General features: G+C 54.1%; 1 protein-coding gene across 1 annotated transcript; it reads right to left on the bottom strand.

The window, feature by feature from the left end:
- Window positions 1–942: 942 nt before the first annotated feature.
- EPX (eosinophil peroxidase) lies at window positions 943–10,618 on the bottom strand. The gene is made up of 12 exons (XM_008571273.1): window positions 10,543–10,618; window positions 10,325–10,418; window positions 9,920–10,095; window positions 9,608–9,725; window positions 9,378–9,507; window positions 8,293–8,499; window positions 6,421–6,713; window positions 6,103–6,289; window positions 4,934–5,189; window positions 4,183–4,353; window positions 1,733–1,970; window positions 943–1,144 (listed from the first exon to the last, which is right to left on the bottom strand). The coding sequence occupies exons 1-12, from the start codon at window positions 10,616–10,618 to the stop codon at window positions 943–945; spliced, it is 2,148 nt and encodes a 715-aa protein (XP_008569495.1).
- Between the last annotated feature and the right edge of the window lie 5,167 nt (window positions 10,619–15,785).

Genomic DNA, 15,785 nt, shown 5'->3' with positions numbered 1-15,785 from the left:
CTCTGCTCAGGTCGCTGGCATGATGGAAGTATGGTTAATGCTGGGGCCCCTAATGCCTCTGCCCATCCGCTTTTATGCTTTTTTTGGCTCTCTGAATTCAGCCCCTAGACGAGGTTTAGAGGTTAGTGCCAGCTTGCTTCTTAGCGGCACCCGTCTTAAACACCTGGAGCAAAGCATGGGACTGAAGCCACGCCCTTCCAGCCCAACATAGAAACGGCAGCCCCTGCCCTCAGCAGTGCTTTATTGGTAGAAGCAGAGTATGCTGCCAGCCTGCAGGCTCGGAGGAGGACTATGGGGTGGCCAGAGGCTGGGGCTATGTGGTCTCCCAGTCCTGGTGGGAGGAGGCGAAGCAGAAGACAGTGGCTAGAGACCCTCCAGCTGACTCTTCTTGCCGGGGCCTCAGGGCCTCATGGCTTGGCTCACAAGTCCTTGTACCTAGTGCTGATTCATAACCTAGTCCATGCGTATGGGTCCACTGCTGCTAGGAGCTCCAGCTATCACTCCCAGCTGATGAAGACAACTCTGAGCTGTAGACAGCAAAAGCATCAGCAGGATACAGTTGCTCCCAGAGGAGAAGGCAGCCTCGAAGTCTTCCCCTTGCCTCCAAGGGTTAGAGGCTTGGGATAGACTCCTGTGGAAACAACAGAACTGGGTAAGTGAGGAATCTGCTGGACATCAGAAATGGGGCTTTTTTTAGGGTGTTAGTGGCCAAGCTGAGGATAGTTGGACACTTCCCAATTGTCCCCTTAAGTCTTAGGCCCTGGGATTGACAATAATCCCAGAAGCTAGCACACTGGGAAGCCATTAGAGAAGAGTACCCAGTCCCTAGTGACAAGTTTGGTTGTTTCTGCTTAGAGGCCTAAGAGGACTCAGCCATACCCTCCAGGGAAGGACGTGAGGGCCTGACCCAGCCCCGAGGGCCTCCCCTTACCTGCAAGAGTCTCACTTTTCTCGCCAGGCCGACAGGTTCAACCTGGGGATACAGCTGCAGCTCACAAAACCCCGGGGGTAGATGCTGGCTCTGAAGATGTCCTTCGAAACAGTGCTGATACCAGTATTGTCACACACAATTCGAGATAAGGAGATCTGGCTCAGGGCCGTGCGCTGTCTTCTGGTGAAAACACCCCATTTCTGCCACCAGAACCTACCAGGCAGTCAAGAGATTTGGGTAAAGGTTGGAGAGGAATTACCTTATAATGAGCACCTGTCATGTGCCAGGTACTTTACGTATGTTATTTCATTCAATTCTCACAAAATTCCTGCAAGGTAGGTATTATTCCCATTTTATAAATGAAGAAATGGGTTTAGTGATTAAACAATTGCCCAGTAGTAAGTGCACAGTAAGTTAAGTGGCCAGGGCTGGATTTGAACTCAGGCAAATGCCAAATCCAAATAAGGAGTCAGGCCTTAAACCATAAGCTTATGGGAAGGAAACCAGATTTAGCCTTTACTGCCCATGTTTTCTGGGATCCACTAGCTCAGAACAGTAAGTATGACAAGTTTATCTGCTGGGTTTAAGGTGACTCCAGCTAAGGCAATGTCAGCCCTGCCTGGGTCAGTGTCTCTCCCCCTGACCCAGCTTTCCAGGGAGGAGCCTCCTGGTCTCAGATCCTATGAACTTGGAAGAAACAAAGCTTTTAAAAAGAGCACTATTTCCCACTGTTTAGTCTGGAAGTGCTAGTGTTTTCCTGCTCTGCCTCTGGTGCTGATGTGTTAGGATAGGGTCACTTACCTGTCTCCATCTCGGGCTCTTCTGAACTGGTTCTCTAAAAGGCAAGCCAGAAGAGGTCCAACTCGGGCCCCCGGCAAAAGGGGCTCTGCGATGGCCCCAATCCAGATATCAATGTTGTCTGGTGTCCCATACAGATTCAGGAACTTCTGTGCCAAATCTCGGTTTCTTAGTACCCGGCTAAGCTGTGCCAGATTCTGGGGCTGGGAGAGCCCGCAGAAGCGCCTCCAAGCATTATAGCCTGCGGGGGAAGGGGGGAGAAGCAGCTTCTGTCTTGCTGACTGCCCATCAGCTTCTGCTTCTTCCCACAAATCCTCCAAGAGGAGAAGCTCTGTGGTCAGTCGATACTGGGCAGAACAAGACCTCTGCTGCAGAAGAGGCTCCAAACCTTCCAAAGGCCAGACTGATCTGATGCATCGGACTGAGGAGTGTGGCCTAAGCTGAAAAGCTGTTGTAACCCAAAACTCATAACCACATGTCTGACATTTAATGATAGTATTATTGGTCTCATATGCATTAATTAGGCACAAATAACACAGTACCCCCAAATAAAAGACTCTCCGTCAGGTTCGTAGAATGAGTGGATGAGCAGGTGAATAAATGAGTGAACAAACCAACCAAGGAAGAACAAGGATGAAATTTATCTACTCATGAAGAGCATGGATAAAATTCATCTAGCACACACTGTATAATTCCATTTATAAGAGAGATCCAGAATAAGCAGAAATATAGAATACAAGAAAAAAAACAGAAAGGGTATTAGTGGTTATCAGGGGCTGGGTGGGAATAGGGAGTGACCTTTATTACAAGATTTCTTTTGGGGGTGATGGAAATGTTCTGATAATTAGATCATAGTGATGGTCGCACAACTCTAAGCATAATAAAATCATTGAATTGTATACTTCATACGGGTGAATTTTGTGGTATGTTAATTGTATTTCAATAAAGCCATTTTTAAAAAGTTATCATCTACTCAGAAACTTCCAGAGACCAGCCATACTGATTTCTCAGCTATCAGGATCCTATGCCAGGGCCAAGCCACGTAATATGGTGTAGACAGTCAAGGTAGGAGACAGCTTTGCTGTAACCTGAACACCATAACACCAGCCCAACATCTTCCATTGAACTACAACTCACAAACACCAACTCCAGCTGAACAAAGGAAACCATACAATGTTTTAGCATTACTAAGCACCATTGTGTGGACACCCATCCCTCAGGACCCTCGCAACACCTTTGTGAGGTACTTTTATGGTATGTTAATTATATCTGGTATATTTGCTGAAGTTGAGCAATCATGACTTTTCCAAGGTCTCTTCACTATTAAGTGGAGTGCAAATTCCAAATTTGGTGTTGGATTTGGGAAGGGATTAGAGGAGACTGCAAGAGCTAGGATCAGGATATTTCTGGGCTGGCTGAGAGAACAGGTATTGGGGGGAATAGAAACTCACTGTGTGGCAACTTGGGTGCTAGCCACCTCAGTTATCCAGCAGGGGGCGCCCACTTCTCCTTAGCTGTCAGGGGCACCCAAGTATAAGGAAGGAGAAATTCTTGAGTGCCTGCTGTGTGCCTGCCAGGTGCTGTGTTAAATGGAGTAGGGAGTAGGAAGTCCCCATACTCTTTATCTTGGCCAAAGACCAGCCAAGGCAGATGGGACTTCAGGTCCTATCTAGACAGGGAGGTAGGAGGTAGGGAGGAGGGCAGGGTGAGGCAGGAGGCAAGCCTTCCCCTAATGGTGTTGCACAGGATTGAACAGGGGAAAGAAAGAAGAAATTAGAAATTTAAATTCAGATTTCATTACTTCAGACTTATGTGACCTGGGGTAAGTTACTAGCTGTCTCTGAGTGTATTTCCTAAATATGAAATTGCTGTAATAGCTGCTTCTCAAGGTCATTGGTAGGATGGAATGAATTAATATACATGAAAGTGCCTAGCAAAGTGCCAACGTTTCTTCTTTCCTGGGATAAAGTCTTTTGTGCCTTCACCAAACAACCAATGAGCCTTAATTTTACTCCACCTGTTCCCTGCCTCTAAGGCTCTTTGCCTTTCTCCACTTAGAGTAAGAAGCCGGTTTCTGCAGCCCTGGAATTTTAGCCTTTCTCCTTGGAACTTGCCAGCGTGTGGGCAATGGAGCAGTTCTCCCCTGCCTTTTCAACCTACCACTTTTCTCCACTTCGAAAGTCCTGATCTCCTTTTTTGAGCTCCTGTGCCCCACCCCAGTCCTGTGGTGAGCCTACAGTTGGAGCCCCTACAGCGGATGGGAAGACTGGGCAGGACGGCGGAGCAGTGTGCCAGGGTGCTCCGCTGCCTCAGCCTCGGCCTGCGTGCCTCTGCACCGCTGTGCGTCCTGTGGACATCCCAGTCAGAACAGAGGCGCCAAGGGGCTTCTCTCAACTCCCCGAGCAGCCCCAGCCTGAGCGAAGCCTAGGAGGAGGGGCGAGCAGCCCCCTCACCTGGAAGGCCGTGGTCCCGGCTGCGTTGCATATTGAGAGCCGCCAGGTCCAGCCCGATTCTTCTCACTTGCCGAAACAGCCGGTCCCGGAGCTCATCCACTAGCATGGAATCTTGACGGTTCAGCTTGGCAGGGGTGGCCATGAGGCCTCGGAGGATGGGGTCGATGCCTCCTGGTGGGAGGGAATGTGAGCAGCACAGATTGGATCAGCCTCTGGGAAGACTAGCATGGAATCTTGACGGTTCAGCTTGGCAGGGGTGGCCATGAGGCCTCGGAGGATGGGATCGATGCCTCCTGGTGGGAGGGAATGTGAGCAGCACAGATTGGATCAGCCTCTGGGAAGTCCCTTGGTTTATCCCGTTATGCCAAGCTAGCTGAGCGCTGGGCAAGCCAGTCGCTTAGATTCTACAGTGTTTGTCAGGAAACAGAGAACTGGGTGGACATGAAGGAGCTGGAGCTGGGAGGGAGAGGGTCACCCCACTTCCCAAAGAAAAAGTAGAAGGTGAGCAACTTTCAGGTTACAACCCACTAGTCTGACATTGGTCTCTGTCCCTTTTAGAAATCCTCTCATCCTGCTGGGGTTGGGGACCTGTGACTGAGGGTCTTGCTGACACCTGCCTGGTTACCACTGCCCCAGGGAGATATTAGCATGGCCCGAGCAGCAGCCTGGCCCTTTGGCAGTAAGCCTGGCCTACCTGGGGGAGGGTTGCTCCCCACCCACACCCGCATTTGCCTCTGGAAAACCTGGTCACCTTCATACACGATTCTCCAACTGGCAAAGAAGGCAGAGCTAAGTGGGACACGTGAGTTGGGTGCTGAGGCACGGTACTGGCTGTCCAAGCGGAACATGAAGGGCTGGAGAAGGGTGTGGCCAAAGCGGAAGGCCAGGGTGAAGACATTGGACACACGCGGGTCCACATTGGAGCAATAACCCCTGTAGGGCCCCAGGATTCTCCTGGCCCGGGCCTTTCCCAGAACCAGGGGCAGAAAGTCTCGGTAGGTGATGATCTGGAAGAGGAGACACGGGGAACACAACCTCAGCAGCTGCCCATCCCGTACCCTTGCCATCAGAGTGACTTTTTGCTTTCCAAAAGGCTGCTCAGGCATATTTATTCTTCACTGTCATCAAAGCAAATGTGATGATGTTAATTTCCCATTGGTGGATGGAGATACTGAAGCCAGAGAGGCTGAGTGACATTGGACAGAGTCACACAGTAAGCTAGTGGCAGAATCAGGGATAGAGGTCAGATCTCAGGGCCACCCCCAATCACTCAGACCGAGCTGGCTTGAGGCAGACCCCCAAGGAAGTGTGAAGAAAGGTGGCAGCCACTCCCTCAGATTGGTTCCCATGCCAGGTTGTCTTCTGGAGGATGCCCCTACCTGAACCATGGCCCCCACGATCTTCCGGGCCTCATTGTACAGCTTGTCTCCGCTCCACTGGGGATTCAGGCGTCGCAGCTCAGTGGCCAGACGGTTGTGCTCTCGCATAAAGAGAGTGTGCATAGCGGCCAATTTGGGGGTTTCACTTGCTCGGGAGTCACCTTGAAAAACCCAAGGTCCATTTATATGAGAGGTCCACAGGCCTTCCCAGAGAAATGTCTTTCCGCTAAGGCAGACAGAGATTCGAGGACTGGAGAGATGGTGGGCCAGGCTCCTAGTACTGTGAGGCTCGTCACTGACCGCCACCCTCCTCCCCCTTGGTGGATGGAGATACTGAAGCCAGAGAGGCTGAGTGACATTGGACAGAGTCACACAGTAAGCTAGTGGCAGAATCAGGGATAGAGGTCAGATCTCAGGGCCACCCCCAATCACTCAGACCGAGCTGGCTTGAGGCAGACCCCCAAGGAAGTGTGAAGAAAGGTGGCAGCCACTCCCTCAGATTGGTTCCCATGCCAGGTTGTCTTCTGGAGGATGCCCCTACCTGAACCATGGCCCCCACGATCTTCCGGGCCTCATTGTACAGCTTGTCTCCGCTCCACTGGGGATTCAGGCGTCGCAGCTCAGTGGCCAGACGGTTGTGCTCTCGCATAAAGAGAGTGTGCATAGCGGCCAATTTGGGGGTTTCACTTGCTCGGGAGTCACCTTGAAAAACCCAAGGTCCATTTATATGAGAGGCCCACAGGCCTTCCCAGAGAAATGTCTTTCCGCTAAGGCAGACAGAGGTTCGAGGACTGGAGAGATGGTGGGCCAGGCTCCTAGTGCTGTGAGGCTCGTCACTGACCGCCACCCTCCTCCCCGGGAGCGGTTGGTGAGGAGACAGGGGTCGTCGTGCAGGTTGTCGAAGGGCAGCAGGCCCCGCCCGTTGTCGTGGAAGCGCTGGTTGGTGGCCAGCAGCCCTAGATAGTTGGTCTTGTTGCGGAGCCGCAGAGCGAGGGAGACCTCGCTGCCGTACACCATGCTGGCGTCCACGAAGGAGGTGAGCGCGTTGATCTGGTTGCGGACTTCGTTCCTGTTTTGGGGGCATGAGGGTGCCGAGCGGAAGAAGGGGATGCAGTCACGCTGGTTCTTGATGCGGGGGTCATTGGGTGGAATCTGAGGTGGAAGAGGAGGTGGTGACACTGAGGCCCTTCAATAGCAAGCTCACTCCTCTGTCATCCCCACCCTCCTCAAAACCTTGCTCAAAACCCCCTCCTCCAGGAAGTCCTCCTTGACTCACTCAGACTCACTCTGCTCACGCTTTCAGTCTGAGTGATGTTAGCACTTCGTTTCATAGAGTCATGAAAGGTTAGAAATGGATAGCCTTTTGAAATAATCTATATCCTTACTTTACAGATGGGAAAACTGAACCTCAGAGAGAAAGTGACAACTAGTTAGTGGGAGAGGTGGGATTAGAATTTAGTTTTTCGGGGCCCGCCCGGTGGCGCACTGCTACAGTGTGCTGCTTGGGAGCGCGGTGGTGCTCCTGCCGAGGGTTCGGATCCCACATACAGACCGGTTCCCGCTCACTGGCTGAGCGAGGTGCGGGCGCAGCACCGAGGGTTGCGATTCCGTTGCCGGTCCCGGTCCGGTACGGGTGCGACACTGAGGGTTGCGATCCGTTGCCGGACACGAAAAAAAGACGAAAAGGAAAAAAAAAAAAAAGAATTTAGTTTTTCTAGAGCCAGCCTGTGGCTCACTTGGGAGAGTGTGGTGCTGATAACACCAAGGCCAAGGGTACAGATCCCCTTACCGGTCATCTTACATAAAAAAAAAAAATTTAGTTTTTCTGACATTTAGGCCTGTGTTCCTTTAATTCTGTCCAACTCGACAGATGTTTGCTAAGCCCCTTTCCTAAGCTGGGTACTTTGGAGACTATCAAGGTCAAAAAACCCAGCAAAGTTTGCAGGAAGCTGGCAGTTCAGTGAAAACAGACACACACACACAGAATTAAGTAACTTTAAATTGAGATGACATTTGCCATGCCTGATATAAAAAGCAAATGTTAAAGATGTAATAGGAAGATCTGGGAAGGCTCCTCAGAGTAGGTGCCCTGAGCCAGGGCTTGAGGAATGGGTAAGGTTGGAACAGGGAGTGGCTAGACAGGGGCCCCCACGTGTCATCCCTCATGAGAGCTGCTCCCTGATATAAAAAGCAAATGTTAAAGATGTAATAGGAAGATCTGGGAAGGCTCCTCAGAGTAAGTGCCCTGAGCCAGGGCTTGAGGAATGGGTAAGGTTGGAACAGGGAGTGGCTAGACAGGGGCCCCCACGTGTCATCCCTCATGAGAGCTGCTCTACCTATTAAGGGTTGGTGTGCGATGTATGTCCCTCCTATATTCCCAGCAATGACTCTGCTCCCTGGATTTTCTTCCCAAGGGCCCCCACACCATCCTTGCCTTCTAGCCTGAAGGATAGGACCCTGCTCACAGCCTGACTCACCCCCAGGCCTTAGATCAGGGTCTGTCTGGATTGCTTCCCCTTCCTGAGCCTCCTGGCAGATTGCCCCGTCCTCACCCCTCAAACATGCGCAGCACGGAGTCTATGCCCAGCTGTGTTTCTTGTGTCTCTGTCTTATACCCCAGCTCCACAGATAGCTCCTAAAGGATGGTGCTGCAGTCTTCCAGATCCCCACCCCCAGTGCTCCGCCTGTGGTGGAGGCCACACCAGGGGCCTGGGAGGTTGGCTGAGGGTACCTTGATGGGGAAGCAGGGGGGCATCTGGGCACAGGTCCTCTCACAGTCAACACCAGCATTGAAGGCCACTCTGGCTGGGGACTCTGGGGAGAAGCTCAGGTCGTGGTCAATGAACTGGCCCCACTGCATGAACATGAGGGCCCGGCCCCGATCGGAGGTCAGCCTCTCGCTGGGAAAGCGCACGATCTGGTTGGAGACAGCCCGGACCTGGTAGGGAAATAAGGTCAGCAGGGGCCATGCAAGGTGTTGGAGCCAACCCAGGACTCAGGAGCAGAAGCTCCCCCAGCTGGAGTTGCAATCCCTCCTCCTCTTCTGCCCTCTCCTCCCCTTTCCTCCTTTGTTCCTGGAGATGTAACCACCTCTTGTTGAGGCTGTCATTCCTGGAAGGATAGCCTCCGGCCTGGTTCCTGAGGGTCCCGGCAGTAAGTAGAAGGAGAAAGGCCAGGTTGGCCAGCTCAGATCTCACCGCCCTTCCCAAGAGGCAAATAGATCAAACTGAGAGGTCAATGTATAGGCTGATAGGTAACTTGATGATGGGATGGATTCATAGATGCACGGGCTGGTTGTAAGGTGATGGATAATAAACACAGAATTGGATGAATGGATGGAAGGATCAATAGAAGAAAAATTAACAAATAGATGTTGATAGATGGGTAGAGAAGATAGATTATGATACTGACATATCAATAGAAAATTGATGAATCAAAGAATGTGAAATAGTATGGATCAATAGATATAAGCCAGATGAAGGTGTGTAGCTCTTTATGTTCAGCAGGATACTTTGACACTAACTTTATCAGGGAAAAAACCCCAATACTGAAATAGCTAGCATTAATAGATCACGTCCTACATGGCTGTTTATACCAGGTACTTTAATATTTACACTAGCTCGATGAGGCAGGTTTTACTGCCATTTTACAGATGAGGAAACTGATACTCAGGCAGGTATATTATTTGCCCAAAGTCACCCAGCTAGACAGTGGTAGAGCCTGGGTTTGAGCCCGATCTGGCTGACTCTGGGCTGTGTTTTACTCTCCACATGTGAAAGAGATCAAGCAGACTCCAGACCCTCGACCCCAACTCACAAGGGGGAGGAGGAAGCCATTGCGTCTCTTGTTAGGGGTCCAGCCAAAGGGGAGTGACAGCCCGTCCTCATACTCAGCAGGCAGCCAGCGGGACAGGGCCAGGTTAGAGGCCCCCAGCCAGGGTCTCTCCCTGCAGCAGGGGAGGGGTCGGGGTTAGGAGACTTAGCATGGAGGGAGGGGGTGGGTGAGGGGAGCGGGTGTCCGAGTCAGGTGCAGCCCCTGGTACACACTTGTTGTTGCATCTCCCAGTGATGGTGCGGTACTTGTCGCTGCACTTCTCAGCCTGATCCTGGAGAGCACAGCCACTGGCCCGGGACAGCAGCCACAGCTGGGGTTCCGTTAGCACATCTGGGGGAGGGCAGGTGTGCAGGGTCCTGGGTCCAGGGTCCTAGCTCCTCCCTGGGCCAGCCTGTTCCATGCCTCCCATCCCTTTGCCTTCTCTCCTCCCAACACCCCAGGGCTTGGCACCCTGCCTCCCCTCCTGGCTTCCTTCCACTCTCAGGTGAGGCCAGGCCCTGGGCGTTCAATGGGGAGCACAGTACCAGTTACATTGAAGGCTCTGGGCCTCTGAGGTTGTAACCTCTCCTCCAGCAGCCCTAAGGCCACATGCATGTAATCTGCGGCCCTCACGGCTGTCTTGGTGGCTGCTACCGGTTGCTTGAAGTAGGACAGGAGGTCCATGGGGCTGGCCGACCCGCTGCGAAGGCGCTGCTTCATCCTACCCACAGGAGGAGGAGTGAGGGCTGGAGAAAGGGTGCGGCCCCACCCAGCAGAGCCCCAGCCCTGGACAGTATAAACAGACGCAAGTGCAGAGGAAGGTGGGCTCTCTGCCAACAGTGGAGATGCCATGGTGCCCAGGGGTGAGGGTTGGGTGAGATGACCTTGGCTGAAACCCATCCCCCTTACTGACCCTCCCCGGCCCATGTGGCCCCCAGACCCAGGCCCACCTCCTCTGGGTCCTGTTGTAGGCAGCATCCACCAGCAACTTGGCCTCTGCTATGCAGTCCTGAAGGACCGGGGTCTCCACCACCCTGGGGGAGGCTGTTCAAAGGGATGGAGACTCAGGGTCCAGGGGAGCCACAAGACCCCCCAGACCCAAGCATTTCCCCCTCCATTCTCTTCCCTCAGACCACCCCTCCTCCTTGGCTATCCAAGGGGCTATTACCTGGGGCAGTGCCCTCACAAGGATGGGCAAGGATGAATGTGGCCAGGACCCCTGCCAGGCCCAGCAGCAGCTGCATCTCTAAGACCCCCAGCCACAGCTGGGGAGGAGAGTGACACCTACAGTCTGCACGGGTGGGTCCCCTGCTCCCTTCTCTCCTGGAGGATCCCCAGCCAACCTTTCACCTCCTCCTGCTCTTCTCTGGAAGTAGTTAGGAAGGGACTTTTATAGTCCATCCTAAGGTGGGGGAGGGTGACCCTAGAAGCCCAGCCTCTTAGGTGGAGCTCTGGAACCTCCCTCTGGTTTTCAGGGGAGTTGTGAGGCTGAAACACCCCTCCCCTCCCGTCACCTCCTCCTTGCCGGCCTGGGGATGTCTTCCCTCCTCCCCGCTCCTTGCTCCGTCCCCACCCTCTACCCTTGAGTCCACTGATGTATTTCTCCCAGGGCTCAGAGCAGTGCCTCGGACACAGGAGCTGCTCGGTGAATATTTGCTGGAAGACTGAGGAGCAGAGTGCCTCAGAAGAGGACTGCACCTGTCCTGCCACTAACTAGCTGCATGGCCTTGGACAAGTCACTTTTCTCTCCAGGCCTCAGTTTCCACATCCCCAAAATGGGAGTTGGGCCGGATGATTAGAAAAGCCCCTTTCCTCCCCCAACAGGGCAGACACGGGGTCTGCCTTACTGTCGTATCCTCCATAGCCAGCACAAGGTCTGACATTCAGTAGGTGCTCAATAAGTGTTCGTTGAATGAATGATACATGATCATCGATTATTGGCCCCCGCCCTTAACCCCTGGCCCTACCAGCTCCCTCCAAATTGCCAGGGAGAGTGTGAGGGGATGGCTGAGGCAGGGCCTGGCAGTGAAATACCTTGGGGGCCATCTGGGGGACATGATGAGATGTCACAGGTGCAACGCCAGCAGAGTGAGCTGCTAGAAACAGGCCTCCGTAAAAGCTGAGGTCCTGCCTTGGGCTTTATGCCTCTCTAAGTGTTTCTTCAATGCATATCAGTAGTAGGTTTACTCTTAGTAGTAGGTTTAAGTTCTGAATTTCTATTGGGCTTGATCAGAGGTAGCTTCTTTAGAGGGAGCTGCTGCAGTGGGCTCAGAATGATCTGGGTTTGAATTCAGCTCTGTCCCTGGCTGTGCGACCTCAGAAGAGCCTCCTTTAACATCTTATGTGTAGAACATGCCCCAGTCCATCTCCCCCCAAGGGCCCATCCTCTCTCTCACCTCCTTGCCTTTCCCCCTGCACTTTCCTCCTCTGGATGGGCCCTGCTATTCCCAAGTGTCCTTGTGTCCTGCCCTCTACCCCATGCTCTACCTAGACCCTGTCCAACATCTTCCGTAGTCCCCTCCTCCCAGAACAATGCCACCGGCCCTGACAGTTGCTCTTGAAACAGCTGCTTCGCTTCTGCAACCCCTTTCACAAGTTCCAGTTGATGGCCTGGGCCCTCCTGATCTTATCTCCTTATCTTCAGCAGAGGCCTCTGACATGCGACAAAGGGCCTGATGGAAAGTCACTGTGAAGGGTCTGAAAGTGCACTGGATTGAGAGTAAATTGCACACCCCCTGGACCTCAGTTTCCTGCATCTCAGTTTCCGCTGTGAGATGGGGACAGTGACCCTCATGAAGGAGGGATGATTTAAAGATTGCAAAGTGCTCCTCAACTGTTCTTCACCTCCCCGGCACTCAGGAAGCCCGATACCCCAGGTTGGAGCCGGGGTGGGGAGTGTGTAACCCAGGTTGCCCTCCTTCCAGGGTCCCTGGCACTCAGAGCGACCTCTGCTCTCTTCCCACAGGAGACTGTCATTCTTCAGCAATAGTGAGGCGTGCAAGGGTTTTGCCACAGCTGTGGGTTGCTGTGGGTTACTGGGACAAGCCCAAGATGGACCCCAGGGCCCTAGATCCAGCCCTGCTGCTTTGGCCAACCTCCTGGGGATTGGGGCCTACCGATTGCATGAGGCAAGCAGATGGGAGGGGACCACCGAGAGGCTCTGCACAACCAGACTCTGGAGGGCAGCTACCTGGAGGCGCTGCAGGGCTGGGCCCTGGCATCTGGACTGGCAGACAGAGGTCCAGGCTAGGAGACTGGAGGAGAAGCAGAGCCTGCCACCTGGCTGTCCTGGGCTCTGGCTTCTGGATGCTCGTCAGCCTACTTTCTGCCTTCCTCCCACAGGACCCTGCCCCTGTGCTCAACCACCCAGCCCTCCACATGTAAACCCCACCCTTTCGTCTGCTTCTGGGCAGCACCTGCTTCTGCAGGAAGCTCCCCCTTCCCCTGGCTCCCTCTGGGGAGCGTGTTCCCCCTCACCTCTGGGTCTTTGTACACATTCCCTTTGTCTGACTGTCTTCTGTCATCTTCCCACTGAGCTGAGCCATCACCTCCTCTGGGAAGCCTTCCCTTGTGCCTTTCCGTTCACCCCCAGATATGATATGAGTTAGATGCACCCTTTATGTCTGCAGGGCACCTTGTGCTGGTGCTTCCTGCAGCACATACTGTGCTATACTGAAGGCACTCTGTCGCCATGTCCAACTCCTGGACCAGCCACTAAGCGCTTTGGCGGAGCCCCTGGGCTTGTTCATGGGCCCCGGGCCAGTGCTCAGAAGTGTTTGTGGGACATATGTGAACGGTGTCCTAGCTTTGCTCCATGAGTCCACACAGGTCCCTACCCAGTTGGGATTTCCCAAATCCTCTTCCTTCTCCGGGTGGCAGGGTGGCCAGTCCCAGGGTCTTGACCCTTATAGGCCAGGTGGATGGTAGGGCAGGGGTTGGGGGCCACCGTGGAGGTGATGAGGGGATGGGAGAGCCTTAGGTGGTCATCAGTGGGTCTTGTGCCCATCGCCAGTGCAAGGCTGAGAGGGCAGGAACTTGAGCCGCGGGTGGTTAGAGCAGGTGCTGCCCTAGTGAGGTGCAGATGGACAGCTCACCGAGCACGGAGGCCACACGCTGGGGACATCAGAGTCAGGGCACCCCACAGGGCTGGGTGTTCGGGAAGCTCGGCTCCCTACAAGGCCTGTGTGAGCTCTTCCCTCCGTACATAGAGTCCAGAATCCACGGCTGGGGATGGGCCGGGCTCTTCACAGGCCTGGGGCCTGGTAGGACCGCAGAGGTTGGGAGGTGCATGGGAGACCTCTTCCTCTGAAGGGGAAAGGGGCAAAAGTCCAAGACTGAGCCACACGGAGGAAAAGGTTTGTTATGAGACCCATCGAAAACACACTCGGGCTGACAGAGGGGACTGGGAAGAAGCGTCCAGGTGGGGGACGTCGTTGGGGATCAGAGGACTGGCCAGCCAGCCCCCCTCAACTGCTCTCCCTCCCTCTCTGGTGGCCTTGGGGATAGGAGGCCCTGGGGGACTCAGCAGTGCCAGCCCATAAGTGTCCAGTCCTCTCTGCCGACTCATCTTGTCCTAAGGAAAGGAACCCCGAGGAGGGGAGGGGAGGTTCCCACAATCTGGCTCCTGCCCAGCTCCTCTCTCTCTCTCTCTCTCTCCCCCGCCCCTCTGTCTTCCTCTGCCCTCTAAACCCATTGGCTTTCAGCTCCTGAAATGGGCTTATCCTGTCCTGCTTTGGGTCTCAACCGTGAAGGCTCTTCCCGCTTTTTGCCCAGCTGACTCCTACTGATCCTCCAGGCCCCGTCTACAGGGAACCTGGCCTGTTCCACCTCCCCTGGCCATGACTTGGTTGGCTGGGTCTTCGTATTCCTTGGACTTGGAGCTCCTTTCCTAGAACTTAACATCATTATAATTACATGTGTGTTCTGCGGTTGGATGTGATTCGGCTCCAGCTCCCTGCAGCTCCGTGAGTGCCATCCAGAAAAGCCACGGGCTTGTTTTGTTGCCCACTATGGCCTCAGTACCTAACACAAGGCCCGGTGAGGGCTTATGTATTTGTGGATTGGATGCCTTTGCTGTGACCTTGCCTGTCATGGCTCTTGGGTTGGGGAATGGATTTGTGCCTGTACGTCTGTTGGGACCCGGTGCCTTTGGTCAGGGGCATTGTTCTCCCTGGGCCAGGCCAGCCCCAAGTCAGTGGGTGCTGTTGCATGCCTGGTCCAGACCCTGGACGATGAGGGAGGCTTCCTACCCTGTCGTCTTTCAGGTGCAATCCCCAAGAACCTTCCCTCTCACCCTCTCCTGGCCAGTTTGAAACCTCAAACTTCTGCAACCACTTTCACAAGAACCATCCACCGGCCATGGTGGAGCTGCCGGCCACAGGCCTGATTACATCTATTTATCTGCTCGCTCCAACGGCCCTCATTGAGACAGCGGGGGCAGAGCTGGGCTCAGGGCCTGGTGGGCCTGCTTCGCTCCCAGGGGATGCTAGGAATGGGGTCCCCAGACCTGTTTTCCTGATGAGAATACAGAGGTGTGCTGGGAAAAAGGGCTTGGCTCAAACTGCGGTGGCTCCACGCTGTGCCAGAGGCCGGGATGGGCCAGGCATCTATGCACTTGTGTGCGCGTGTGTGTGGTGTGTTCTGCGGTTGGATGTGATTCGGCTCCAGCTCCCTGCAGCTCCGTGAGTGCCATCCAGAAAAGCCACGGGCTTGTTTTGTTGCCCACTATGGCCTCAGTACCTAACACAAGGCCCGGCGAGGGCTTATGTATTTGTGGATTGGATGCCTTTGCTGTGACCTTGCCTGTCATGGCTCTTGGGTTGGGGAATGGATTTGTGCCTGTATGTCTGTTGGGACCCGGTGCCTTTGGTCAGGGGCATTGTTCTCCCTGGGCCAGGCCAGCCCCAAGTCAGTGGGTGCTGTTGCATGCCTGGTCCAGACCCTGGATGATGAGGGAGGCTTCCTACCCTGTCGTCTTTCAGCTGCAATACCCAAGAACCTCCCCTCTCACCCTCTCCTGGCCAGTTTGAAACCTCAAGCTTCTGCAACCACTTTCACAAGAACCATCCACCGGCCATGGTGGAGCTGTCGGCCACAGGCCTGATTACATCTATTTATCTGCTTGCTCCAACGGCCCTCATTGAGACAGCGGGAGCAGAGCTGGGCTCAGGGCCTGGTGGGCCTGCTTCGCTCCCAGGGGATGCTAGGAATGGGGTCCTCAGACCTGTTTTCCTGATGAGAACACAGAGGTGTGCTGGGAGAAGGGGCTTGGCTCAAACTGCGGTGGCTCCACGCTGTGCCAGAGGCCGGGATGGGCCAGGCATCTATGCACTTGTGTGCACGTGCGTGTATACACAACTGTATATGTGTGCTCTAGAACTGAGTCAGCTCTGAGTCTTCTGCCTTTAGTGA

This window comes from Galeopterus variegatus, unplaced genomic scaffold, assembly GCF_000696425.1.
Source record: "Galeopterus variegatus unplaced genomic scaffold, G_variegatus-3.0.2 Scaffold673, whole genome shotgun sequence".
NCBI classification, from domain to species: domain Eukaryota; kingdom Metazoa; phylum Chordata; class Mammalia; order Dermoptera; family Cynocephalidae; genus Galeopterus; species Galeopterus variegatus.
This window is presented reverse-complemented; position numbering and strand designations above follow the sequence as displayed.